Raw genomic sequence first — 27,045 nt, 5'->3', positions numbered from 1 at the left:
GTGGCATGATCATATATGAGTAATAATTAATACCATAATATGAATAATAATAATGAGTAATTGTGTATGAATCAAAGCATTTACAAAGCAAGTTGCACAATGTTTCCAGTGATTATAATAATTTAGGAATAAGGAAAAAGAGTGGTATTCACATTTGCTAAATATAAGATGAGATACAGTATAAGAATGAAATTAATTAATATATTTTGCTGCTTCATTGTCAGTGTGAGTTTTTCCTCTGGTAAACACTGAGTCTTGTTTTGCTGTGAGTGTAGCAGGAAGCGTTGCTCTGTCTGCCTCAGCTCGTTGGCAGAACTGTTGGTTTGTTTTCTCTGGTCTCTCAGTATGTGTGTTCTTTTTATTTTATTTATCTGTTTATTCATATCTTTCTCAAAGTGCCCAAATAATCTGCCACTTGGTCCAGTAAGACTGAAGTTCACTTTGGTTTTGTCGCAGATGTCCAGTGGTTGCTGGATGTTTTCTTTGGCTCTTATTTGGTTGGTCCAGATTTTGTAGCATTGTCCTGAGGCCACGTACTGTTGCACCCGGGCCTTACTATAATGAGGCTTTGGTTCTGGATTATTTTTGTGTTTCCACCAGATTTTACGAGCACGCGACATTTCAAATGTCTGCCGTGGAGAAAAGGCAAACGCAGGACCTTAGCTGCTGTTTGATCAAGCAAAGTAAGCAGTCGTGAACAGATAACAATATATCGCGGGACAGAAAGTTATTATTCTTTTCTTTGGCTCCTATAATTATTTAAATATGGAAATGAGCATTTATTGCTCTTTTTGTATCTGTGGATTTCTTTTTCAGGTTGTTCTCGTAGCCGCAGGTTGTAGCTATGATAATGCTAACTGAGACAATACGCAAAGTTAGCTGTGCAGGTAGCTGGACATGAACACGCTCACTGCTGGTGTCCCAAAACATCAACCAGCAGCAGGGATAAAGTTAGCATACATGTAACACTGGCTCATACTGGATAAAAATGTCCTGCTGTTTTCCTGCCAAGTTAAGAGCATGAAGCCCAGCGAGATCTTGTTTTTCTCTAGATTCATCATCAAGGTCCAGGTCTGACAGAATTTTTGCACATGATGCAACTGTTGTTGTAACACTTGTTTAGACGGGACCAGTAAGATTAGGTCTGCAAACAGACGGCACATGATTATCTAACAGATGGAGAGCAGGGATCTTTGATGGTTTCACTGATTATCTCTCTCTCTCTCTCTCTCTCTCATTCAGGTCCAAACGATAACTCGGGCATTGCTTTAAAGAACCTGTTCTGTGCCAGTCCAGACACAGAGGGCCTGGAGGTGAGAGAGTCATTACCTCGAATATACCCATTACACACACACACACTCACACACACACACACACACACACACACACACACACACACACACACACACACACGGTGGCTCACATCCTGTCGTTCACACATTCTGTACACCCACACAGTCCTATGCTATCTCTCACATACAGTCCTTCACGCTCTACAGTACAGCACCTCCCACACAAACAGACACACACATATACAGAAAACACACAGACACACACACAGACACACAGTATCTCAGTCGCCCTCAATATAAAACCTTTTTCACTTTGTCTCAGTCTTGCATCCTGCAAGGCTTTAAAGAAAACCCAGCTCCTGCACCACCCTGCTAATGGCTTGTTTCATAAAAATAAGGTTTCAATTAATTTTTTTCCCCCCCACAGCATTGCAGTGAGGTTTGCTCACGTCAAAGTGGCGTTTTGCAAGGAAGTTTACGTTTTGCAAAGTCACTCTGACGTTGAGGTTGTTGTTTAACACTTGTGTGCTTGTTTCTGATCGTCCGGAAGAAAAACAACAACATGGAGAGCCCCACGTCTCCTGAGCTCAGGAAGCCGTCCAAAAGAGTCAGGATATCTGTCGTGGTAAGAGCCACCGATCGAGGTTACCCAAATGCCCGGAATCCGCCCGGCAACAGGTTCATCAGCAAATCAACTGATTGTCACCACCGTCATCTCCATCCCAGGGCTAATCCCAAATGCCGATGGCCAGGCTCCACCAAAAGCCCGACTGTGCCATCGTGCCAAAAAGTGTTGAACACCCTCATCCTTGTCCAACCTGTGAACCCGCCCTCTGACCTCTCACTGCCTCTCAGCCTAGCAACCATTCATCTCAATCAGCCTCCACTGGTCCTGTGGTCAATAGAGGATACCAACATTGCTTAGCGCCAAAGCCAATGATGCATCAAATGCTTCAATAACCTGCTAAAAAAGTATCAGCGCTTACTTAAAATTACTTAAAAAGATTATATATATGGTCTATATTTATTTATATTTTAACACTTTGGGTCCCAATAAACTTTTTTTTAACTTCTTTTTAACTTATTTCACTGTCCTTTGTGACAGAGCTCTTTAACATTTATGTATTTTATTTAAGCGTTGTTCTTGACAGCTGTTTCATTTGGTTATTATTTTCTTAACTTTCAATGAGCCTCCTGCCTATTAAATTTAGCTTTTCTCAAATCTGCAAATTCCCTGAGGGAGCAGTGTTCATGGGGTGAAATTACGCCCCACTACTGTCGTCTTACAATTAAAATACGATTGAGTAACGGGCAAGTGGTCTACGAGGACGAGGCTGTTCAACCAAGCATGCTGTGCTGTCCATCATCAGCTGTGTCACCCGAGGCGTCCTATCAGTGACCGCCTCCCAGAGCAGGATCCCACCCTGTTCCTGGAGTGACCCAAAGTCCCATCGCACTCCTTGTAATTGATGAAAGAAACGCTGTGCTATACCATGTGTTTAATGTGCAAGGGGGGGGGGGAGGGGAGGGGAGGGGGCAGGAAGCACCATACTGGGGCGAGCTCCTCTGTGCATGCAGCGTTAAATACCAGGATAGGAGCATCATCTCTCTTCATTAGCACCAGGCAGGTATTTGAACGACAGCGTTCCAGCAGCAGCTCAGATGAAATGATGATGCATGAGAAGTCCTGGGAGGTATTGGAAAATATCATCACAAACCGGGATGCGGCCTGCTGTCCAATTAACAGCGGCCGCGTGCTCTCCAGCAGCGATGCATGTCAATCAATGGAACAAGTGCCTGATTGTGAATTGAGACAAATGATTCCATGATACGAGATCATCTGGCGTTGCATGACGAACGATCGCACGGCATCCGTTTCTGAAAAATCAAACACCATTAAACTTTACATAATCAAACCAAATACGTCGACACGTTTGGCATCAGTGATTTATTTATAATCTGAAACCTTTTCACATCGCACAAGTTTTCATATCATCGTGAAATTGTTTCTCACTCACCGCATATAATGTCATTTCATTCACTATAGGAGCCACCACCCAACTTAAAGAGTCTCTTTGGGGTGAGCATGTTATCCACGTTTCTTCTACACATTTGCTTTTCATTTTTATTTCAATCCAGTGTTATGATGAAAGAGCAGATACAGACTTTCAGTGTCAGAGTTGCTCACTGTGCTCACAGTGGATCTTTGTCTTGATCATCTCGTACACTTGGTTGTTGAAGTCACAGCTGTTACACACTTTTCTACTGATTCAGTGCTTTAATCATCCAGACGTTAGAAAAACAGCATCAGAGAAACTACATTTTTGATGTAGCCATTTTGTCTGGGATGACATAAAAGTGATGAAGGTGTGTTCAGGGCGTTATTACCATGAATATGGCTGCTGAATTGTTTATGCAGTCTGTGTTTATTCCCCTCCACTGTATACTGTAAACAGTCATACAGAAATGTAGTATTTTAGGTAGTTTTTACCTTAACATAAATTCATAATGTTTATTTAATTTCAAATCAAAGCAAATTAAAATGTCTAGTTTTTTATTTTCATTCCACTTCAAAGGTTGTAACCATGAGTAGTTCTGACTTAAGTATCTGAGGAAACATGATCAGCATCCAAGGACTCTTACTCTGTAGTTTTAAGAAAACTGAGAGTAATCAATACGTGTTAAGTCGTAAAATTGTTTCTTTTCAAAATGATGCAAGCCACAGTTAAAATATGAAATAATATTGAATTCAGTCCCTACCCCAGTATACTTATGATATCACACAGACTGCGTGTGTGTTTATTGTGATCGTGTTTGTTTCTGTGATGGCTCAGTCTGACTGATCTCAAAACTTGACTGTTTCTGTTATTTCCCTACAGTCTCTTTTTTCCTCTTTTCTCTGTGTGTTTATAAAATGAACTTTATACGGACTTAGAATAAGCACAAAGTTTTAGCTCAAGTTCAGACATTTTACACTTGCACAGATAACCCATCACCCTGCAGCAAACTCATGTCTTGTAGCGGAGAGTAGGAATGTTAAGCTAGGTTAGCTAAATTTATCCACTGGTGCTCGGTTAGCGTAGCCTAGCCTAGCTGTAGCGTAGCTGTAGCATTGCTGTGGCGTCCTGTGCAACGACATTAATTTATTCTATAGTGTAATAAATTTCATCACAAAATAATGATGATGCAGTTGTTTATCAGATTACTTAATAATAATAGTAATAATATGTGTATTTAGTATATTACTCATCAGATGTTGTTTGTTAGCATGAAGTAGCTTAAGTAGCTATATGAGAAGTAGCTTGTATTGTAGCTACTTCCCATAAAAACTAGCTTAGAGCTTCACTACCTGCAGTTTCCAAGTAGCTTTTCCCGACACCACTCGCATCTTAACATTGACTCTGTATGAAATTGTGATATTTGGGCACAACATCTAAAATCTGCTTAGAATTCAGTCTGAACAGATGTTAACAGGCAGCAAATTAGGTGCGTTTTCATTTCAATCCAAGAAACTTTATTTGTTCCCAGGAGGCATTTTAAAGGGCACATAGAGTAGACAATTAAAAAACACACAAAATAAGCAAAAAAAACAACAACAAAAACACACACACACAAGCAGTGCAAGACATAAGAAAAACAAAAGAAAAACGACAAAGGAACCCTAATGGAAATGTTTATTTGTCCCCAACATCACTTTAGTATAATTATAACCCATTGCCTCAGATTCTCAGTCACTGTGTCAGTGTAACTCTATTAGCATTATTAATGATTTAGACTTGAGGCACTTTAAAGGGCTCCATTAGTTTCACATGTCAGTGACAATTATTGAAGTCCGTACACATTTTCAATCATTCACAAGCACAGAGCAGTGTCAGATCATTCTTCATCTGTTGCTTCGGGGCTTGTACAAACTCGTGGTTCAAAGCTAATAAATTACACTGTGAAGTCTTAATCTTGTTGATAAGTAAGAGAAAATACTGACAACATCAGGTTCTCAAATCACTGTCCCCACCAAATGGATCTCAGATGGTTTTCAACCTCAGCTCCGTGTCCATGTTTGATTTTTCTAATATCCAGCTCTGCAGTTTCCTGGTTCTTTAACACAGTAACACAGTACACAATTACACAGCAGAAGTCAAACTTGCCCAGAGAAAAGTACAAAATTAATAACAGAGGTTGCGCATAGGGAGTGTTTTTTTTTTTTTTTTTGGTGTGAAGCCTGAGGTGTGTATTTCACACCGTGACACCACAGCGCCCGTGTTGTGAGTTGTGTGGCGGCAAAACACAGAGGAGGGTGTATTGCAACCGGAGGAACTTTAGTTTGAGGTGAATGAGGAAACACATTTCTTCAACTGTAGTAATCATAGAGATTAATGAAAAGAAAATGTACTAGTTTCACGTATTTACAGCAGAAGTGCAGCTCATTACATGGTCCGTCTCTCTGTGAGGCAATGTCTGTGCAACAGCACAGCTAGCGTTCACTGGCAGCTAAATTCGCATTGATTGTCCTGACGGGGTGCTACGTTAAAGGTCAGAATTTACAAAAACACCACAGTTTTCATTTTAGTGAAATTTTAAATGAACAAAAAACCTCTCATTATTCATTCGCCACAGCGTGGTGCATTATTCCTGCGAAATGGCATCTTTCATTAAGCGTATTAGTGAGTATGTACAGTAGGGATTCAGGGCCGCAGGGGGTTTCTAGGCACCCTTGGTAAAATAAAGCTCTATTCACACAGGACTAGTGTTACATGGGGCGGGGGGGTGGGGGTGGGGGTCTCTCATGTGATTTGCAACAAATACAGAAGTGGTTTCATCTGTTAATCCGGCGCAAAGCCTCCGTGCTCTAATCTGTAAAGTAAACATCGTGCAGCAAATTACCAAACATGTTTCAACACTGAGGTCATCAGACAGTTTTTCCTTCTGAACCTGGAATCACAGTGATTTCAGGTCCCATATATTCTGTAACTTTTTTTAATTTCTCTTCTGAGTCGGACATCAACTATTGATGCTGCAGTGAACATTATTAACGCCATCAATTACAGGTTTAGGTGCAGATTTAGGAAGCTCATGGATCACAGAGACCCATTTAGGAGAAGGTGTGAAATGAAATCCCGAGTAAAATCTTGAAAGATGAGTTGTACCTTTCAACAGACTCGATAAAAACTTCTCAGGAATACTACAGCTACTTCTTATTCTAGTCTATGTTATGTTGTATATCAGTTGATTTATTGGTATTTGGCCTGTCGGAGGAAATTCAACTTTATCAGTGTGAATGTACCACATGAAAAACTTTTATATATTTTAAATCAAATCATATCCCCAAGTGCTTCTATATGTTTATGCATTTTAGAACTCATGAAATTGTGTTATAATTCAAGACACTGTGCAATTTGACTGATGAAAGTCACAACAAACAATGCACCAGTATCAATCAAGTCATTTTCTGCCATTAATTTGGAAACCATAATATAAGAATTAAATTTCATGACAATACGTAATTTTTTTAGATTGATACAAATGCTGGCAATAACATTCATAAACGTGTTTGTTTTTTATTTGTATTTCTGACCACGTGTGAAACCAAACCTGCACCTCTGGTTGCAGCAGAAACTTAACTTAAAAAATGAAAATCCGCGGCTTAAGTGTGAAACTGTTGGGGATGTAAAAATAGATCTTAGCACCAGTTTAGGCGTGACTAACGAACCTCAGCCTTGGCTTAAGGCCATTTTATGTCAGATTTTATGTCCTTTATGTACATCGTTATAGTGTTTAACATGAATTGATGGACGCCTGTCGAGTTGGCAGTGGCCCTCATCCGCCACTGCTGGTTGTAATTTAATGAAGTCCAGAGATTTGTTGAGAGCTTCCCAAGAGGAGCATCTCGTACGGTCAGTGCTGACACACATGGTGTATTATTAGCGCAATGAATTTTGGATGTGTTAAGTGGGCCTAGAAGCATGTTAGTCATTATTGCCTTCCAGTGAGCTAATTAGTAATGAACCCCTGTAGCACTTGTTGTGTGTGTGTGTGTGTGTGTGTGTGTGTGTGTGTGTGTGTGTGTGTGTGTGTGTGTGTGTGTGTGTGTGTGTGTGTGTGTGTGTGTGTGTGTGTGTGTGTGTGTGTGTGTGTGTGTGTGTGTGTGTGTGTGTGTGTGTGTGTGTGGTGTGTGTGTGTGTGTGTGCGCATTTACAGTACCACAAGCCAGTAGGTCTGTTTCCCCTGTCATCAGGAGTTATAATTAACATTCAGCAGCGTATAAGTGCACGTAGCAGAGAGAGCGCTGCTGATTACAGCATTTTCTCTGAGTCCGTCGAGGCTCTGTGGGCCTGAGCAGAAATATGGACAAATAAAATTTATACATTTTTTCTTTTCTCCCCTAAGAGTTACACCCCCACGGCGGAGGAAAATCAAGTTATTGCCTCCTCTTCCTCTCCTGCTCCGCTCTCACCGCTTCACTCTCTTTCCGGATCCAGTTTCATTTCTCGCGCTTGTCGTCCATCTTTACCTCCTTTCTAAAGTCCTCCTGCCGTTTTTGTATCTCTGTTAACTGCCCCCGCCTCCCCACCATCCCTCCATCTAGGCCGTGAAATATTGATGCAGGGTAAATGACATCAGTAGTCTGTTTCGGAAGAATAATGCCGCCCAGCCTCTCGGTCTCTCCTCACTGTTTTTCTCATTATTTTCCCCCCACTCTTGCATCTTCGTAATGCATCCTTTATTTATGATGGCTGGTGGGCTCAGTTTTTTATTTATTTTTTATTTTTTGGCATCTCACTTACAGTGTTTTTTTCTCGTGTTTCTTTAGGTTGTTGGGGAATGTGCGTCTTTATTTCTTGACGTATACACACTTGCGTGGGAACACACACACTTGATGCAAAAGAGAAAAGACAAGTTGCATTTAAGTGTTTGTAGAGATATGATATACAGTATGTCCTCATTGTTTGACGCCTTAACAATGTTGTTTGGCTGTTGGCAGCATCAGCATCACCCTCCATGCGACAGAAAACAAAGCCCTGAGGCAAAAACACAAAACTAGTTGTATACATACACGTATGTTCAGTTGTCCACCTTGAACAACAGTCAAAGAAAAAGATAGAGCGGATCTCAGAGCCAGTTACAGCTCTGATAAAGATTGATGTAAAGGAAAGTACGAATGACTAGAGAGGAATGATTTGATCTCGAGGAGGATCACAGGATTTCAGAACCGGTCTGACGTGTTTATCCAACATTATTATGAAGAATAACTGCAGAATTATCACTGATGCAGGGAGATAATGAGCTAAGTCATTGTGACATCTGGAGCCGAACTGCTGAGTCCAATTACACACATGTCAGTTTTTTTGGGGGGATACAGCTGCACAACATTTAGGGACACTCTGTCATTTATGGCAGAATATTCAGTTTGGAAGAAAGTGCAGTTTCTTTCTTTCTGTCGTTCAGGACAGAGCTGGAATATATACGTTAGTGTCGTCAGCATAAAGTTGAAAGTTGATGTTTTGGGGCGTCAGGAGCTAACATTACCTTGCTAACGTTTGTTGTTGCTGCTGTCCAGACAGTCCAAGAGGATAATGATTTCCTATGTGACGTACCACGGCTGAAGGTCTCAGTGTTGTGATGATCACATCAAACTAAAGCTGTTCTCATTGATAAAACAGAAGAGATTACAGTGTAAGATACTCGTTTTTTTTTTATAGAGCAAGAAAGATGAATTTTGAAATAGGGGCAGTAATTATTAAACTCATCAGGGTCAAGTGTTAACTCTTTCAGAATAGGTTAAACGACAGCAAGTTTTTAAGTTGTATTACAAAGACACCTACTCCATTAAAATTGTCCTTCAGGTATCTGATAGGAGGAATATTCAGGGGACAGGATGAAGTTTTCATTTCCTGAATAATTTCAGACAACACGGAGGAGATACACAGGAGAGAGAGAGAGAGAGAAAGTGAACTTATCAGGAGAAGATGAGTGTGACTGTAATTTGTTTTGAGGGTGAACTGATGTGATGCCTGATATCAGATCCTTTCAGGGTCAGGACTCCGTCGCAGGTTTTTGGAGCGTCATTATTAAAAAGAGCTTTGGGCTTTTGACGGGCGTCACTCAGTCTCACGTTTCCAAGGTGTAGCCCGTGATTTTTGAGGGTGTCATTTCGCAAATAATAACCACAGTACCACAGCATTACCTTAAAGATTTACTACCCACCATTTCACAGAGTTTTCACTGAAGTTGTTACGACAAGCGCAGCGTCATTGTTGCTCACACAACTGTAATTAGACCAAAGTCATTAATGATGTCATTTCACAATTGTGTTAAACTCTCTGCAATCCAATCAGATACACAGACAGGATTAATAATAGACTAGTAATAGAATGTGAAAGCAATAAGCAAAGGGAGCATTGGCTGCACATGAGTGATAAGTAATTACTGTTGCAATGTCTCCCTGTTGCACCATGTGGTGTGTGGTTCAGGCAGCAGCAAGAAACAACACACATTATTAAAATTAGCACGAGAGACAAACTCGATAACGTCCTTTGTCATTGGAACCATCACAGAGGATAGAGAGCAGGGTGTTAATGACGACGATACTGATGCTAAATTCAGATGTCTGCACGTATTAATACGAGCTGCTTCCAGCATGCAATGGGAAGCCGTCGGCTGAGATGAGCTGATGTAATGAGCTCAGAAGTTGTTAAGAGTGAACGTTACAACGACCTTATGTGAAGAAAAAGCTTCAAGAATTTATTAACATTACATACAATCACATGTACGTCCAGTCGTATCCTGCTGGTAACTTTCCCAGGTTCTGAGTGATTAGTCTGCAGATTTCTGCCGACACCTGAGCACAATGTAGGTGAATGGAAATTTAATATGTGCTCCTCAAAGCATTGAAAACTTGGTTCTAACCGTGAACCGATATTCATGGTTCCCGATGACTTTGGTGATCCTCGAACTTTTCCTCCAGCGCCGACTTGAAGTTCACATTTCTATTTTTTATGGAAACACAGATCTCAGATGGATTACAGTGAAATCAGATACGGACGTTCGTGGTCGTCAGAGGATGAAACATAAAATTACTGTTTGTCCAGTACTTTTGTTTATGACCAAATATCTGTTCCCACCTCAACTGTTGTTTGTGTTTAGTGCTAATAAGCAGATGTTAGCTAACACACTAAACTTGGATGGTAACTTTTATACCTGCTAAGTATTAATATGCTAGCAACCAGAACATGATTTTGAGACACATTTCTTTTTTTTTTGTTTTGAAAATGAATTCTTCACACAGTTACAGAAGGAATTTTTTAACAAAACAGTGATAATGTACTTTTTCTTTTCGTTGTTGAGAAACTCCAAATAAAACCTAAACTTATTGTAATGCCATATAATAGATAGTAGGTGTAAAAGACAAAGTATTTTTTAATCTGGATGAACTGACCCTTTAGATCAGAAGACAAATATGCTAAAATTTGGAAATGTAAAAAAGGGACTATCCCGGAGAGAGAGCTCCTTTCTATCCAAACTTCCACCATCACCACGCTCTTTTCATTATATACTTTCGCTGACTACATAATCCGACAGTGCGTGTGTATGATGCAGCAGTCTTTGGTGGTAGATTGTGTGCTCCCTGCTGACCCAGTCTTGGACGGTTGCCACTGATTGGGTGATGTGGTCGCTGCACGGAAGTAAAGATGGATCGCTGCGAGAGGAGGGGGAAGGAAGAGCAGCGGACCTTTCTAATCTTTGTCTGGTCACAGAAACAGCACAGCAGAGCACTACAGCTTCATCAGCCTATTGTCAGCACTCTGCAGTCCTGCTGCCTCTCACATGCCTCTGCACACACACATACACACACACACACACACACACACAAACACACACACACTTGCACGCTCGTCATTCAAATCTCATTTGAATGTGCCCACACAGTGCATCTCATTTCACTGTCGGTCACATGCAGATGCGCAGTTTATTCTACACACACACACATACACACACACACACACACACACACACACCACACACACACACAGAGTTCCGCCTCACTCATGTATTGAAAAGCAGAGACTTGCTCTCTTAATCGAGCAGCTAATCTTTCTGAAAGCACCTATTTTGCATGCATAGGCCCACCTCTCTCTCTCTCTCTCTGTCTCTCCTCCACACACACACACACACAAACAAACACACACACACACACACAAACACACACCAAAGTGATATGATCTCCCCATCTTTCTTTAGTTTACATTTTACCCCGGAACAACAGTGTGTCTTGGCGACATTCAAAGTGCCCTTATGTTGTGTGACAAGCAGAATGATCAGTGGAACAGCAGTGATAAAGTGCTGTAGGTGTGTGTGTGTGTGTGTGTGTGTGTGTGTGTGTGTGTGTGTGTGTGTGTGTGTGTGTGTGTGTGTGTGTGTGTGTGTGTGTGTGTGTGTGTGTTTGTTTTGTCTCATCAACTCCAGGCACGTCTGGCCTCTGCTTGCATAATCCTACAGTAGGGCACCTCTTTTCTACCCTGCGGCAGCAGTTGCTAGGGTTACCGACAAGTCAGCCACAACAGCGATGGGGATAAATGAGCTCAGGGCTCCCATCAGCCCCTGGGTCACACACACACACACACACACACACACACATTGCCTATCCTTCTCTCTAACACACACACACATGTTCTCTTGCATTCAATCCTGAGAAAGTAAATACCTGTACTCAAGCACATGACTAAACACTTTGAAATCGTATTTCACAGCCTGTCTCACACACACACACACACACACACACACACACACACACACACACACACACACACACTGAGCTGCGTACACACCCCCTGGTAACGCTCTCAGACACTCAGTCGTACATTTCCATCACCCAGACCTCTCTGGCTGCCTCTCTGTTAAGCACAGGGTTGCTAGTTTGACTCCGGCGTTTCAAGCGGTATCAGCTTGTCAGTTGCGAGCCGTGAGCTGCGAGAGCGCCGCAGATCCATCATTATAATGATCATCTGCTCTGACATCTCATACATCACATCCCCCGCACTCATTAAATGTACTGTAGTCGCTCTTTTAGTCGCTCATTCCATTTCTGTCCATCTGTCTCAACACGGCGGCACCGTATAACACTTCTGATGTGATGCATGGGTGATAATGTGTTTTCAGTGTGTCACTTTACCTTCTGTGCACAGATGCAGTGAAGGGGGGCAGAGTTGAACAGTACAAATCAATGTTTATGGAGATAATAACCAGCTGGACCACATTGTATTACCATTTCATCACTGCTTGTGTATTTGTGTTTTACACTTTGGGTTTTTTCATGTCAGTGTTCAGTGTGTGTGTACTCACTGCTCTCCTGTTCTTCTTCTCCTCTGTGCAGGATGATGGAGATCTGGAGGACGACATGACCATCAGAGAGGTAAGACGGACAGATATAAACACAGATGAACTGTGGTGACGTTTGTGCATTTCATATGTTAGTTTACCTGTTAATTAAAAGGTAACTAGACTAATTTCAGTGTCTGTTTAGTTGTCATAGGGAGTATTACAAACCTCATGAAAACTATTCACCTCTAGTTATTGAGGTGACATCACCCAGGTATAGCTACAAGCCTGTGAAGTTCAATCATGAAGGTTTCAATGAAGACGTGATGGTGTGAACGCTGTTTCCCGATCCCAAGAAGGAGAATCTGGTGCTAACACTTGTGTCTGGGACTATTTTCAGCTGCATATTAATGCATATTTGTTGCTTTAGTGAGTATTCACTGTACCAGGGAAGTGTATGTGGCACTAAGTTAAAATAAACTACAGCGTGTGTTGTTATGTACAAAGTGCTGACAGTGTATTCCAGCTTCAGGGTGAACAAACAAAACAAATCTGTCTAGAAACAAAACACCGACATAACCTGCTCAAATATAACAAAGCCAGATTACAACAACAACTAACCTCCATAACTAACTAAAACTGTAGAAAAGGTGGACAAAGGAAATGGCGGTCCACCCCTACTAACTTTCAAATACCACAAAGCTCTAGACACGGCTGCTCAGGCGTAGACAATAGTGAGGCCTGACAGGAGGTAGATGAGTTTTCTCCCCTTGCAGCTCGGCCAGGCCATCTTTGTTCCTTATATTTGACGATGACATCTGCCAGGAGACAATCAGCGAGAGGAGTTGTCCACCAATCCCCAATCCCCTCCTCGTCCCGGCACACACGTATTCACATACACGCACACTTCCACACGTCATGCCCTCGCTTTCAGGCCGCAGGGAAAAAAACAACATACACGCAACAGGGTGCATGTTAATGAACGTCACCCACTGCATCAGTCTGGTTCACTGATGTTTGTGATATTTTTTGGGCAGCAAGGAATACGATAGATCATCTTTAATTCATAGTTGGTTTTGGTGTCTTGATGGGATTTGTTGACGGTAAGAAAAAGATGGAGTATGAAGCAGCCTTACCTTCAAAAACCTGTTTTTTGTCCAACTCGAACCTCAGCGTGCGCTCGGTGACATCACGCTTCTGTTTTTCAGATTCCTCAATATCCCCAGACGGATAGATTACCCTGGAGTCTTATATTTTTGGATATGACATCATTCATAATTCATCCATCAACAGCACCTCTCATTTCCTCTCTGTCAGCCGCACATTCCTCACACTTTGCACCTCCATCGCCTCTTTTTTTTTTTTTTTTGTTCTTTCTTCAGACTCACTCACCGTTCTCCTCTCATACATCTGCCGTGTCATCGTTCCTCGCTGCTTCTCCCTTTATCGTTCGCCATTCACTGTTCACCACCGTCCATCGTTGTGGGTCTCGTATGATTTATAGAGTCGTTCAGTGCGGTGTCCGGTCCATTGATTGTCTATCAGAGGGAGGTGATTTGTCAGGAGGTTGTATGGGATTATTCAGTGGCTTTGACTTCTGATTAGTGACTGACACCAGACATAAAGACATCATCTGTTAACAGCCACTCTGTCTGTCACTCCAAGGTTTGTAGTCAATCAAAAAATAAATGTTTGGCCCAAACAAAGCCAGGCTGTAGCACTGGGAGTCAACATCAAGTCAGTGTCATCTACTTCTCTTACGGTTGGATATGATGCAGTTTATTTAATTACCTCTGTATTAATTGATCAAGAAAGTCCTTTAATTTTTTGCTCCTTCTTTTGTTGTCAAGTCTTTAGTGATGTTTAACTCTCGTCGCTCATTTCTTTCCTCTGTGTGTTTTGCAGATTGCAGAGTGGGAGGAGAAGCAGCTTGATGAGCAGGTCAACTTCAACAACTGCAAGATCGACCCCGCCCCGTTCCAGCTGGTGGAACGCACGTCGCTGCACAAGGTCTGATTGCAAATACAGCTGCTGTTCAACCTCAGTGTGTGTGTCTCTAATGTACATCCTTTGCTACTAGCTGTGTGTCTTTAGTGTTGTGTTTCAGGTTATCCACACTGATAAAACAGTGATACCTCTGAATCCGATTGATTGTGATCATTGGTGTAGAATAACTGCTTCAATTATGTGAACATGGGCATCAGCAGTTATTCATTGATTTAGTCAAGTTCATTGGTGAAGCGCCCCACAAGGCCAAACAACGAAGCAATACAAAGTGCCTTACATAAGGAAAAAAAAAGAAGCATATGACTATAAAAAGACACATGAATGGGATTTAGAATAGAAACAGGAGATAAAATAAAGCAGAACTGAATAATACTGAGAAAACGAAACAAACAGAAAAGTTTGAAGCCTTTATTCAAAAGAACTTTGTCCACATATGTGGTGCATAACAACTGAATGTCCTAGAGCCTCTCAAAGGCCTCGACAGAACATAATGTATCTATAGGCAAGGCGAATTTATTTATATAGCACATTATTATCGTGCACAGAGGTCATTCAATGTGCGTAACAGAAATAAAAGAAGCACAAAAATAGAAGTAAAAAACACAATAAGAAAACAGTATAAAAACAGATTATAAAATTGGCAACATCTCAAAAGAATGATGTGTGACAGACTTTACCACTAAAAATCATGGTGTCTTCTGACCTTTAAAGCAGTATGGCAGTCAAAAAATTAAATGTCCAAATACATTTAAAAAAGATCTAAAAGAGGTTGTCCATTTGTTTTATCATGTTTATAAAGTACTTGTTTTTAAAGGATTAATTGGTTTAAGCAGGTAAACTTGTTTATTCTTTTTTGTTTTGTACATCAACAAGCTGTTTCAGCCCTGTATAAAAACACCATACTGTAAACGTATAAGTCATTTGTACATATTGCCATGTAAACGTGTGTCAGCCGCATCATTATAGTAAAATAATTTGTTGTTCTCCATCATCCAAGATAATGAGAATATATGGACGGTGAGCAGAAGAGGCCCGAGAACAGAGCCCTGGGGAACCCTGCGTCGGTTTTGTTCGCTCAGATGTGCAATAACAAATTGATTCAAAGTAGTCCCCCGTCCTGCAACAAGGATTCATGTGACTATAATTTTACGCTAAAAGTCAACAATCGAGTTATTTGAAGTTATGTTATGTTTTTTTTACAGGGCTGAAACAGCAAAGAATAAACAAGTTTACTTGCTTAAAACCAATTAACCCCTCAAAAACTAGGCCTTTATAAACATGGTGAGCCAAAATTAAAACAATGCGACAATCTATTGACTGCCAGACTGCTTTAAAGTTAAGAAGACACCATGATTTTCAGTGGTTAACTCTGTCATACATTTTTCTTTTTGAAAATTAGTGTAATCCCTTGATACATATAGTTCACATTCATAACTTGTCTTAATACTATAACAGTCCAGACATTCATCAGTGCTGGCGCCCTGTGGATGGAAGAGTGGGTGGTAGAAGGTAAACAAAACATACCAAGACTGGGAAATTTACTAATAACATCTTCAGCATTTTTATGTCAGAAATTCTTTATTACTTAAAAAAACATCAAGTTTAGTGTATCAATGTGAGGCCAGCTTCATTCCCAATATGAACAAAAGCACCTGGAAAGAAGGAAACCTTCACCACTTCCAATACACTGAGCACACGACGTGCTCTCACTTAAAACACTGATTCTGAGCCTGATGATTGCGTCCCAGATGTTCTTCTTGTTAGACTTTATATAAACACTGTATGTTTTATCAAACACTGCTGGGTTTCTTTTAACCTCAGTGATGATTCTCGTGTTGATGAGACGCGTTATTGTTATTGACCGCTCTTCACAATGATAGTTTCAAACCAGAATTAACCGCAGAATGACAAGTTCACACACTCTGGCCAAGTTTCTCCCTCTGTGTGAACGAACAGCATCATGAAAGGAGCTTTAGCTCTTCAGAGCTTGTCCAGCTTTAGTTTTCTTACTGCAGCACAGCCACACACCCAAACACCCACACAGTGTTTTAGCACTCGCTTCCCACCAATCATACACACACACACACACACACACACACACACACACACACACACACACACACACACACTCTGACGTTCTGGTTTGCCGGCGGCTGTGGCACTGCCTAATGTCCTCCATTCATAATGTTACCTGCTGTACGCCATACGCCCCCCACCCCCTCTTGTCCTCTGGGCTCTGTGTGAACACTCTTTAAACATTTAAGAGAGGGATCCTGCACCAATCCATCTCGCTCCCCTCCCTCTGCTGCACACTGCCAAAAGCCAATACCACGCACAATCTCCCTCAGCATATTAAACACCGCCCTCCACCACTGCTGTATACAGCTGTGTGTGTGTGTGTGTGTGTGTGTGTGTGTCTTTCTCTCTCACTCAGCCTCTCCGAATCTGGCCGCCATTTATCCCATGCTCCTTATTCTTGTTGTTCTTGTGCGTCTGCGGACCCTTATATAACAAACAAAATCTATTTTCTTGGAATATTTAAATTAGATTATGTTTCTTTGAGTTTTGGCCCGAGGCTGCTGCCAGTTCGTTTGAGGTGGTGGATAACGGACGTCAAAGCAGAGCGCAATTCCATCATTTTCTTCAAATAACAAGTAACATATAAAAAAAATATAATTATCAGTAGAGGGTTGGTTTACTTACATTACAAAAAAAATGTACAGCGAGGTGATGAAGTAAAATGTCATGTTTGTCCTCTCATTTGCTCAGGTTTTTTTCTTTAATTCGTCACCTATTCACATCTGGTCATGAAGGGAGTGTGGAGCTGATGTGCTCAGACATCTGTGTCTGAGATTTCTGCCTTCAGTCACATACAATGGAGGGGAATGAAATATTATTTCTGGCACCAAAAACAATGAAAGACTATATTAAAAAAAACCTTTCTTTCCAGAAACAAAGTCCCAGACACACAGAGAATTCACAGACATCACTTCATACGAAGGTAGTTCAAATAAAGGGGTGTTAAAAGATAAAATAAGATAAGATAAGAGTAAAGTGAATTCACAAACATCACTTCACATGAAGATAGTTCAAATATAAGGTGTTAAAAAGTAAGATAAGAAAAAATATACTTCATTGTCCCCAAAGGGAGATTTGCGTTACATGACACTGACTGAACAGTAAGTAATGACAAAATAGAAAAGAGATATAAAGATTTCTCCGTAGAGATGTGTAAATATTGCCCGTCGTGTTAAATAACATGTAAAACATAAATAATTATAAAAAAGCTGTGAAGTAATGAAACCATAAAACCATTAAATCAAATTTACAGTGCATAAAAAATACATATATAACATGTTAAACTGTGCAAATATTTCCCCAAAATTTTGACTTATTCCTTTATTCGTCTCTATGAGCACCATAAAAAAAATAAAATCTATTCACCCCCACTGTGTTGGGTCAGTGCCTGACATATGTCAAAGCCTGGGCCAGACATATAAATGTGTTTTTGGTCATTTGGGTGACTCGACCCTGCGGGATCCTGTTTCCGTATGTAATGGTGGAGGCATTGTGCTGTATATAGTTCCTGGTGGTGGCAGTGCTTCTCCAATTTAAGACCACATTTCCCATAATCCCCATTCCATTGTGTGTAAAACATTTTCACTTTCTGATTAAAGAGGACAAACACCAGTTGACAAGTCGTTGCCAAAACACTATTGATGACACCTTTAGTCAGTGAATAGCAGCTGAAATAGATGTGAATGGGTTGAAGTGTAGGTGAGCGGACACCATCCCCAGAGAGGCTACAATATCCACCTGTGTGTGGGGGGGTGGGGGGGCAGATTACATTACAGCTGGCCTTTGCCTAAAAACACTTAACAATCTTTTCCTTGGCACAGTGGGATCAATTTTAAATGTCCCAAATGTCTACTCTGGCCAAGCAGAGTCCCATTAAACGCTTAAAGGGTCCAGAACAAAAAGTCCAGTTGGCATCAGTCCTGCGACCTTTCTGACCCCCCCCCCCCCGGCTGAAGTTTTCAACTCTCCACTCCCTCGTTTTGGTTTGAGCTGCACACAGCCCACACTCCTCCACGGTTACTCTAGTGGTGAAGACGAGATTAAATGAAACTTTAATGACAAGAGACTGCGCTTGAACATCCTCATCCTGCGTTTAACCCAGTTCATGAGACACCGGTCACAAGTTAATGTGTGGCTGCAGGCTGCAGCTGGAGTCTGTGCATCAATACGAAACCTTTAAGATCCCCTTTAGACTTTTAACTTTGTTGAAATCCTTTTCCTTCTTATGAATATGCAAAAATTGTTAATTTAGAAGGTTTAACTCCAGGAATCAAGATGGCTCCTACTTCAAGTTGATTCTCAGTCGTATCTTTTTTGCGTTCACTTCACTTTTTCCTGTTCTATTAATCCTCTGTTTCTTTATCTCACCTTGATTATTTTGCCTCCACACACTATTAGAGTCGATCTAACTCATGAGCTTTAGCTGCGTCCCAAGTCAGGGGCCGCATCCTCGGAGGTGTGGCCTTTGTAGCCGTCGTAGATCCGCAAAGGCTGAACCAAAATGAGGCAGTCTGGCACAAAGTGCTGCTCCTGTCGCCCAGCAACCTTGACAACTTGAGGTTTTAAAGCCCTTGGTTTTTTAACAGTTGTGCCATTTTCTGTTCAACTGAACTGAGACATAATATTTACATTTAAATGTGTAAATCCTCAGACTCTCTGTTGACGTTGTTTGCTGCCCTTTTGTTGTCATTGTCGACGCACAGTTAATCTTGGGATAGTTTGGGAAACGGAGGATGTGACCCTGAATTGGGACACAGCGTATTTTAGCTACTTGACAGGTGTGGGTTGTTATCTAATGCACCGGTCTCTGATTGGCTGTTAAAACCATGTTGTTGTCTTTGTGAACTCATTTCTTGCCCCGATAAAGATGGCGGCTCGTTGCCACAATCTACTTCAGTCTTTTCCCTTCATCCTGTTCTGCTCAGATCACTGCTACTGTTCCAGCTGAAACACTCTGAATGTCCCTGTGTCACATTTCCCGAAGTGATCGTTTCCCATTTAGCTGAATATTTGACGAGCTGAATGAATCCAGTGTGAATGAACTTGTCATTGTTGGATAATTGAAGTCAGCGGTGCATTTCCCTAACGGAGCCTCATTTCCTTTTTAAAGCAGGAACCCGCCGCTTTATTGTCGCTTGGTTCGTACTGTTTTTTTTTTAAACTGTTTCCAACCACCTCTGCTGTTCTCCCACAGACCCACACCATCTTCTCCCTGCTGGGCCTCGACCACGCCTACGTCACCAGCATTGGACGTCTCATCGGGGTGGTTTCCCTCAAAGAAGTAAGAGTCTTCATGGTGGATTTTTTAGTAGTCTTGAATCCACATCCGTTTTTTTTTTTTTTGTGTGTGTGTGAATTTTTTGATCCCAGCTTCATGTAAAAAGTCGTGACTGTCATCATTTACACAGGCAGCATATTCACCGCTTTTGTTACTGTAAAATCACTGTCAGTATCATCAGTGAGTGCTGTCACCGCGCTGCACACACACACACACACACACACACACACACACACACACACACACACACACACACACACAGGCATTTCAATCAACATCGATTCCTCCTCCCTCTGCCTTTTATGTACTGTGACAGACAAAAGGCTGCTTAATATTGCTGTCTCTTTCTGTTGTCTCTCTTGTCTGTTCTCCTCTCCCTCTCCCTCTCCCTCTCCCTCTCCCTCTCCCTCTCCCTCTCCCTCTCCCTCTCCTTCCTCACAAACAACTGAAAACCCCCCCTCCCTCTTTGTGTATCGGCCAGGAAGTGGCGAGAGGATTGTTGCTAAGTGCAGTGCTGTTCGCCTGTCCCTGACATTTAGTCTGTTTTTGTTCTACGTTCTACCAGCAGACACTACACCCCCCCCACCCCCCACCCCCCAACCCCCCCCACCCCCCCAGTCTGCAGACATGCTGTTATATCACATCACAGCCTCTCTGGTCCATATAGAGGAAAGGGATCATCGCGAGGTTTATTTCCTCCCTGCAGCACATTTTTTCTTTTCAGTGCTGCCGCAGGATCTGTAGAAATCTTTCACCTCATCAGCCAAATGACAAACTTGGCAAAACAGAAAAATTCAATAATGCTGTCTCACACAAAGAGAAACGAGTGATGGGATGAAAGAGGCTGTAAAGAATCGCAAATCACTTTCACACCAATTCAGGAAAAACTTGGCATTCAAATGTAAAGATAATTATTGTAGAAGCCAAAATAAACCCAACTCATTCTAATCATTAAATATACGTAATTTTAGTGCGACGCCACACCATGTGGGCGCAGATGCCCCCGAGCGGCGAGTTCGACCCCTGGCTGACTGGACTCTTTGCTGCGTGTCCTTCCCCTGCGACGGCGGCCCTGAGATCTCAATGCACCGCAACTTAAGAAAACACATGCAAATAGACGAACACAAAGATGCTGCAAATTCAGAAAACATCTTCATCCATTTGAAAAACACACGCACTGCAAAAAGAATCACAACACATGCAAATAAACAGAAGCGCAGTCATAGCTAAATCTAAAATTCAAATAGCAGGTTAGTAAGCTTCTGTACCTTCTCATGATTCATCTGAGGAGTCTGGGCTGACAAGGACCACATGGTGCTGGTATATTAGAAGTTCCAATATAGGTGGTGCTTTCAAACAAAAGACAAGCAGGAATCAAACTCAACTTCCTGTGCTCACGTTACCAAAAATAAAGTTGGTTCAGTCTCAGCCACTTTGATTTCCTCTGATGAAGTGTCAGCGTTGACGACCTGCAGTATGTTCTGTGGCGGAGGCGGGTCTGACCCTGTGTGTGGTCAGTTTTTATCCACTTACATTTGTGCTGTGAGTAGGTGGCACAGAGATTAATAAATGTGCAGTCGTTTCTGCCTCTCTCTCTCTCTCTCTCTCTCTTTCTCTTTCTCTTTCTCTCTCTCTGTCCTCTGTAAAGTGTTTTCAGCAAACGTCAGAGTCACTGTGACCTCACTCTCCGGTGCACGCCGCCCTCTGACCATTAGACCACCCCCCACCCCCCCGTTACATTTTTCCAGCTCAGAAAGTGGCTTGTGTGCCTGTGAATGAGACGGTGAACCACTGACATGATCTTAGACTGTGGAGCAGTGTCGGGGTTAGCACTTCCATTTCCACCGGGGCCGTTCATGCAGAGGATGAGAGCCACTGTGGATAAACCCTCGTACAGAACAGTGTATTTTATAGATAAAACTGATTTAAATGCACCATAGTGGAGCCACAGCTCTGGAGAGTGAAATATATGATTCCAATACTGTATTAAGAGCTTAAGTAATTGGACTCTTTTCCATTGCAGTTTTGTGTTGTTTGATGAATTTAGGTGTCAGTATCTTTAATTTAATCTTTTGTGAATCAGATGTTCTGGTGTTGTCTCGTGTTTCCTCCATATGTTTAAAATTTTTAAGTTCTTGAATCCTAGTCCGAGTGGAAGCTTTAAAAAAAAAAAAAAGATGGTGTTGTGAGGAGCTGAAGGCAATGGAGATATTTCACCACTTTTCAGATTTATTATACTGAATTTTTTGCCATCAGAAATGATTCTATAATTGCAGAACACTTTTACAGTTTGAGGCTATATTATCTGAATTTTAAATGTATCTTTGATCTTAATTGGCTCCATTTTCGGGGGGTGTATGGAAAACTATGATGTTTTTATTTCATATCTATCTATGAACTGTGTTGGGTATATTTCAAAGGCTGTTACAAAACCTTTTCTAGTGGTGGGAGATAAAATTGGCACTGATAATTAGCTCGAGTAATCTATAGATTTTCCATGTGATTATAGCATCATAACATCACTTTTTCTGATGGCAAACGTTTCTTTATAACAATGAAGAAATCTTAGTGAAATCTGGTGCAGTGATTGGCTTTCATCTTCAACAACCCAGTGGAAAGTTTTTGGTGAAATACTGAAGCAGATATGACGCCACTTTTGTCGTCTGCTCATGTCTGCGAGGGTCCATGCACTTTACCACATCTGTGTGTGACCATTTCTGGGCTGTAAGTCGTGATTCATTAAGCTGTGAAAAGGGAACATGGCTTCATTACCTGTATGAGTTCCTGGACTTTTCTAACTGGCTCGTCTTTCCTCCTCCAGCTCCGTAAGGCCATCGAGGGCTCAGTGACGGTGAAAGGTGTGAAGGTGCGTCCTCCTCTGGCCAGCTTCCGCGACAGCGGCACCAGCAGCAGTGAGAACGAGGCCACCGAGCTCCACAAGCTGTGGGACCGCCACAAGTCCATGTCGCTGCCCCGTGAGCACACCCCCTCCGAGTCCGACGAGAAATCCCAGTGAGGGAAAGTAGAGGAAGAGGAGGAGGAGGAGGATGAAGAGCAGGTGGAGGAAGAGGAGGAGGAGTGAGGCATTGAGGTCTTTAACCCCCCAAAGCCACAAACATGCAAAAAATCCTCAGGGCTTAGGATCAATATTTAATCCTGGAAAGAGTTCTCTTGTTACGCCAGCCTCCTCTCAACTCCTCATCTACTCCTCTCTCCCCCTCCACCATCACTCTGCTTCACGGACCCCCCCCCCCCTTTCTCCTGGAGCCTTGCACTGACCAAGCCAGACACTCCACAGGAGGGTGGAACACAACTCAACCTGTGCCCTGCTCTCCGTTTTCCCCCGTCGGGAACCCACAGCAGAGCGAATGTGGATTAGGGAGGAGGGAAATAAAAAAAGACGCATGTTGGTGGAAACCAACAGAGGAACTGGGACTGGGCTGAAATCTTTAAAAAAGGGATGTTTTTTTAGCTCATGTATCTTTAGAGTTGAGATCAGAGTTTGAAACCTGCAGGAGTTTTTCTTTTGAACGAGTCTTCCACTTGAGCAGAGAAATTCAGCAATGATGACAAGGAAGAATAAAGTATGTGTGTACTGTAAGTGTGAGTGCGTGAACCGAGAAAATGTGAGCGTGCATGACGAAGGAGGTAGCAAACGACTATTTCTTAAACGTTTGTTTGTTTTTTTATTGCCGTTAGAACACATTTCAGTCTTTGTTTTCCAGCTTGATTAATTTAATTTCTGACTGATCAGGTGGTCTGGGTTTAACTGGAATTTGCCATTTCTTTGTAACGTTTCACCCACTGTCGAGCGTTGAACTCATACAGGGACAGATGCCTTAGTTTTCTGTGTTTTTCCAGCTTCCATTATTCCTCTTTTCCTTTGCTCTTCTCATCTCGTCAGCGCGAGTCTTAATGGTCAGGTTGAGAGTACAGTCTATGCAAGCAGACATGCCTGTTGGCAGCGGCGGAAGCACCTGTAGCCCCCTTTTTCATAACGTCCGCACTCCTCTCATACTGTAGCCGCAGCCTCGCATCACAAAGACACGTAAGAAACACACACAAACGCTCCGTGGCGATGCACTCCGAGAGCGGAGGTTTTCTGCTTATCTAAATATAGCTCTTAATAACCGTTCCAGAGGAGGTTGGGGCGGGTGGAGAGGGCAGGAAGCGAGGGGAGGGAGGAAGAGCAGGGAGCAAATGGATGGCTGAAAGAATGAAGACATCATTGCCTAAGCAGCTGCTCTGGGCCCTCTCATCAATCTGCCCTTGATCGCCATGTTAGCTAAGCTAACCAGCTCTATGATGTAATGGTGCAGGGCTGAGGAGGCAGACACTGGTCACGACATGTGCAGCACTAGATGACAGTATGTGAGCAGAATCAGCTTGATTAATGTGGACCAGTAGAAACACTAAAGGAAATCCATAACTGACCAATAAGGAAGTAAAATTCACCCAAGTGACCAATGGGAAGCCATTAGTACAGAAGATTAGCACTGCTGCTATTCGCCACGTGTGGATGTTTAAACCAGGAAGTCCAGCCATTTGTTTTGACAGCAGAGTGGGTTCTGACTCAGCGAGCAGCCTGACATGACAGATAACGTATAAGTACTGTGTATTTAAAAATTCATGTCTGCTATAAAGCTGGAGGCTCGTCAGCGCGCTCTCTGCTCATCGACAGAAACACATTGATTTGTTTTCCCTCTCCTCCATCCTCCTCCGTCTTTTCCACTTCCACTTCCATTTTTTTTTACTGATCTTGCCTGTGTACTGTACTTCCTTTAAGACACACTCCTCTTCTTGTTTGTGTTTTTTATTTTCTGTCTTTTTTTCCCCCCCTCAGACTTTGCGCTACTGTTTGGATGCCTTAAGAACTCACTCACACTCAGCTTAACGATGCATTGCATGGATTTTACTTTCGGTGCTGTCTTGTCTTACTGAAGGTAAAACTCTCACAGTAAAACAGCATGGCTTTGCATGAGAGAGTGCATGTGGATTTGTTTTATGTGATCAAACTGTACCAAAAACAAACGCTTGACAGAAAATGAAAACCGGACGCGTGAATGATGTCGTTTTACGTCTGCCATCTTGTGCCTGTGTTATTACTTATGTATCTTTACACTTATCGCAACACTTTGATTGGCATCTTCAATTCACCCAATGAGCTTTATCTGTTGCCTGATGTAAACTGGGGGTGTGGTCTTTGGGTTAGCAGAGTTATACTTACAGATTAATATATTTAACATCATTCCTGTAATATAAAATCATAATTTAATGTCTTAACCAATCTTAAATTTTAGGGCTTGTTATGTGATGTATTGTTTTGTTCACATTTGATGATTTTTAACGTTGATTTTCATGCTGTCCTTTATTGTTTTTTTTTTTTTTTTGTTTTTGTTGACATGCTGTCTGAAACATTTCTACTAAGAGGTTTATTTGTAAATTGCAAAATACACTATCGGGGTGAAGGCTGGCAGTGGCTGCCTGATAGGAAAAGCAGAAGGAATGTAACTGTGAGGCCAGGGCGAGCTGAGCGTGTGGTCTGTTAGCGTTAGCATGTTCATTCCACAAGTGCCTGCATCAACTTTCCTCTTCTTTATCAACAGGAATAAGCAAATCGGCACCCAAGTGTTCGGATCTGTTTGCTTTCTTTCTAGTCATGCAGACAAGGCACGTTTCCACAAATACAAATACAAATGTGGAAGCAGGGTGGATGATGTGTGCAATTATCACCATGGCAACCTGTTGTCGTCGTCTTACACACACGCACACACACACCGCCACCCTGCTCCCCCTCTCTCACTCTCCCTCACCCCAGGGACTGACCGAGATCCACTCATCTGATTTGGTTCTGTTCATTTGTTTGTGCTTTTCATCGATTTTCATTACTCTGCCTTCAGCCGCAGCCTTCCTCCCCCTCCACGGACTCCTCTGAATATTTCATTTCATTTGCTACCAGACAGATATAGACCGAGGTAGATGCATATTTATTAGTCTGTATTAATCAAAAGTAGAAATTTTGTTGTTGTTTTTTCATTCTTTTTATGGATGATCTACTTGTTGGTAATCAATTTGTGCAATAACGGTTGTTCATCTCACTTTGTAATCCAGTTTTAATTGATGACGTGAATGCAAGATAACCTTATTTTTGTAAAGAAACCTGAAAAGTGTAAAAAGATGTATGTATATGAGGAGAACTGACGCTCACACCACAGGAGCTCGAGTGTGATAAAGTGAAGTTTGGTTTAAAGAGGGAAGGTTTCCCAGAAGCCTCGGTGAAAGCACTAGAGTCAGCATTTGAAATATTTAAGACGCTGTTTACTCCTTTAGGTGTTCGGTTCACGTAGAAAAACAGCTTTGACTCCTCGTTCTGGCTTTTGGGAAACCTTCTCCAAGTAAAAGACTCTGGTGAATCCTGCTGCATGGACCGTAACTGGCGCTCTCTTACATGAACCCCCAAAGCGCTGAGGCCGGGTCAGTTTTATCACGCTCCCCTTGATCCTCTCGTTCAGTCTGAGGGGTTTTGATAAGACCTGATCTCACATCAGCTGTTGAGGGGGATCTTTTATCCACTCCGTAGGGCTCTTAGGAACTGTACGTTGTACATACTGGACGCCTCCACTACGGCAAACCCCCTGAGGCCAAACCAGACAGAGCTGAACAAAATCCAGAGCTATTTTTCACACAGAAAAATGAAACATTGTTTTGTATATCAGGGATGAATAAATTGGATTTTAACAAACAAGTATTTTGTTTGTTGACTTTTGTTACTTTCCGTTACTCTGCAGCTGTGTTTCTCCTCTTCTTTCCTCCTCAGCAGCAGCTGGAAAACACCTGGAGCGATGTTTTTGTCTCCCGCTCATACTCCCAGAGGGGGCGCACAATGTTCACATTAGTTCATTTTGTCAAGAGTCAAAGGCTTTATGCAACATTTGTTCCTGGCCCTGTATTCTGGTTGGACCTCCATAAACCTCCATAAACATTCACTTCCACAATAGTCACATTTATACACTAACAATCCAATCCAACTCACTGAATAAAGGTATGATGAGGTGTATTTCTTACTATTTGAAAAAA

At 42.0% G+C, this 27,045-nt stretch overlaps 1 protein-coding gene across 10 annotated transcripts in view; it reads left to right on the top strand.

Moving 5' to 3' along the window:
- LOC130167319 (chloride channel protein 2-like) overlaps positions 1–26,714 on the top strand; it is a 168,550-nt gene extending 141,836 nt beyond the window's left edge. For 6 of the 10 annotated variants that reach the window (XM_056373338.1, XM_056373335.1, XM_056373334.1 and 3 more), the window contains 7 exons: positions 1,243–1,313; positions 1,843–1,917; positions 3,340–3,372; positions 12,661–12,699; positions 14,511–14,615; positions 19,885–19,971; positions 22,790–26,714. In XM_056373338.1, the coding sequence (XP_056229313.1) occupies positions 1,243–1,313; positions 1,843–1,917; positions 3,340–3,372; positions 12,661–12,699; positions 14,511–14,615; positions 19,885–19,971; positions 22,790–22,984 (605 nt within the window). In that variant the 3' untranslated portion in view covers positions 22,985–26,714. The remainder of the gene's footprint in view (positions 1–1,242; positions 1,314–1,842; positions 1,918–3,339; positions 3,373–12,660; positions 12,700–14,510; positions 14,616–19,884; positions 19,972–22,789) is intronic. The other 4 variants (XM_056373336.1, XM_056373343.1, XM_056373342.1 and 1 more) reach the window with 2 other exon arrangements.
- Positions 26,715–27,045: the final 331 nt, after the last annotated feature.

Source organism: Seriola aureovittata, chromosome 4 (genome assembly GCF_021018895.1).
Source record: "Seriola aureovittata isolate HTS-2021-v1 ecotype China chromosome 4, ASM2101889v1, whole genome shotgun sequence".
NCBI lineage: Eukaryota > Metazoa > Chordata > Actinopteri > Carangiformes > Carangidae > Seriola > Seriola aureovittata.
Note: the sequence above shows the minus strand (reverse complement) of the source record. Positions and strands in the feature narration are given on the sequence as shown.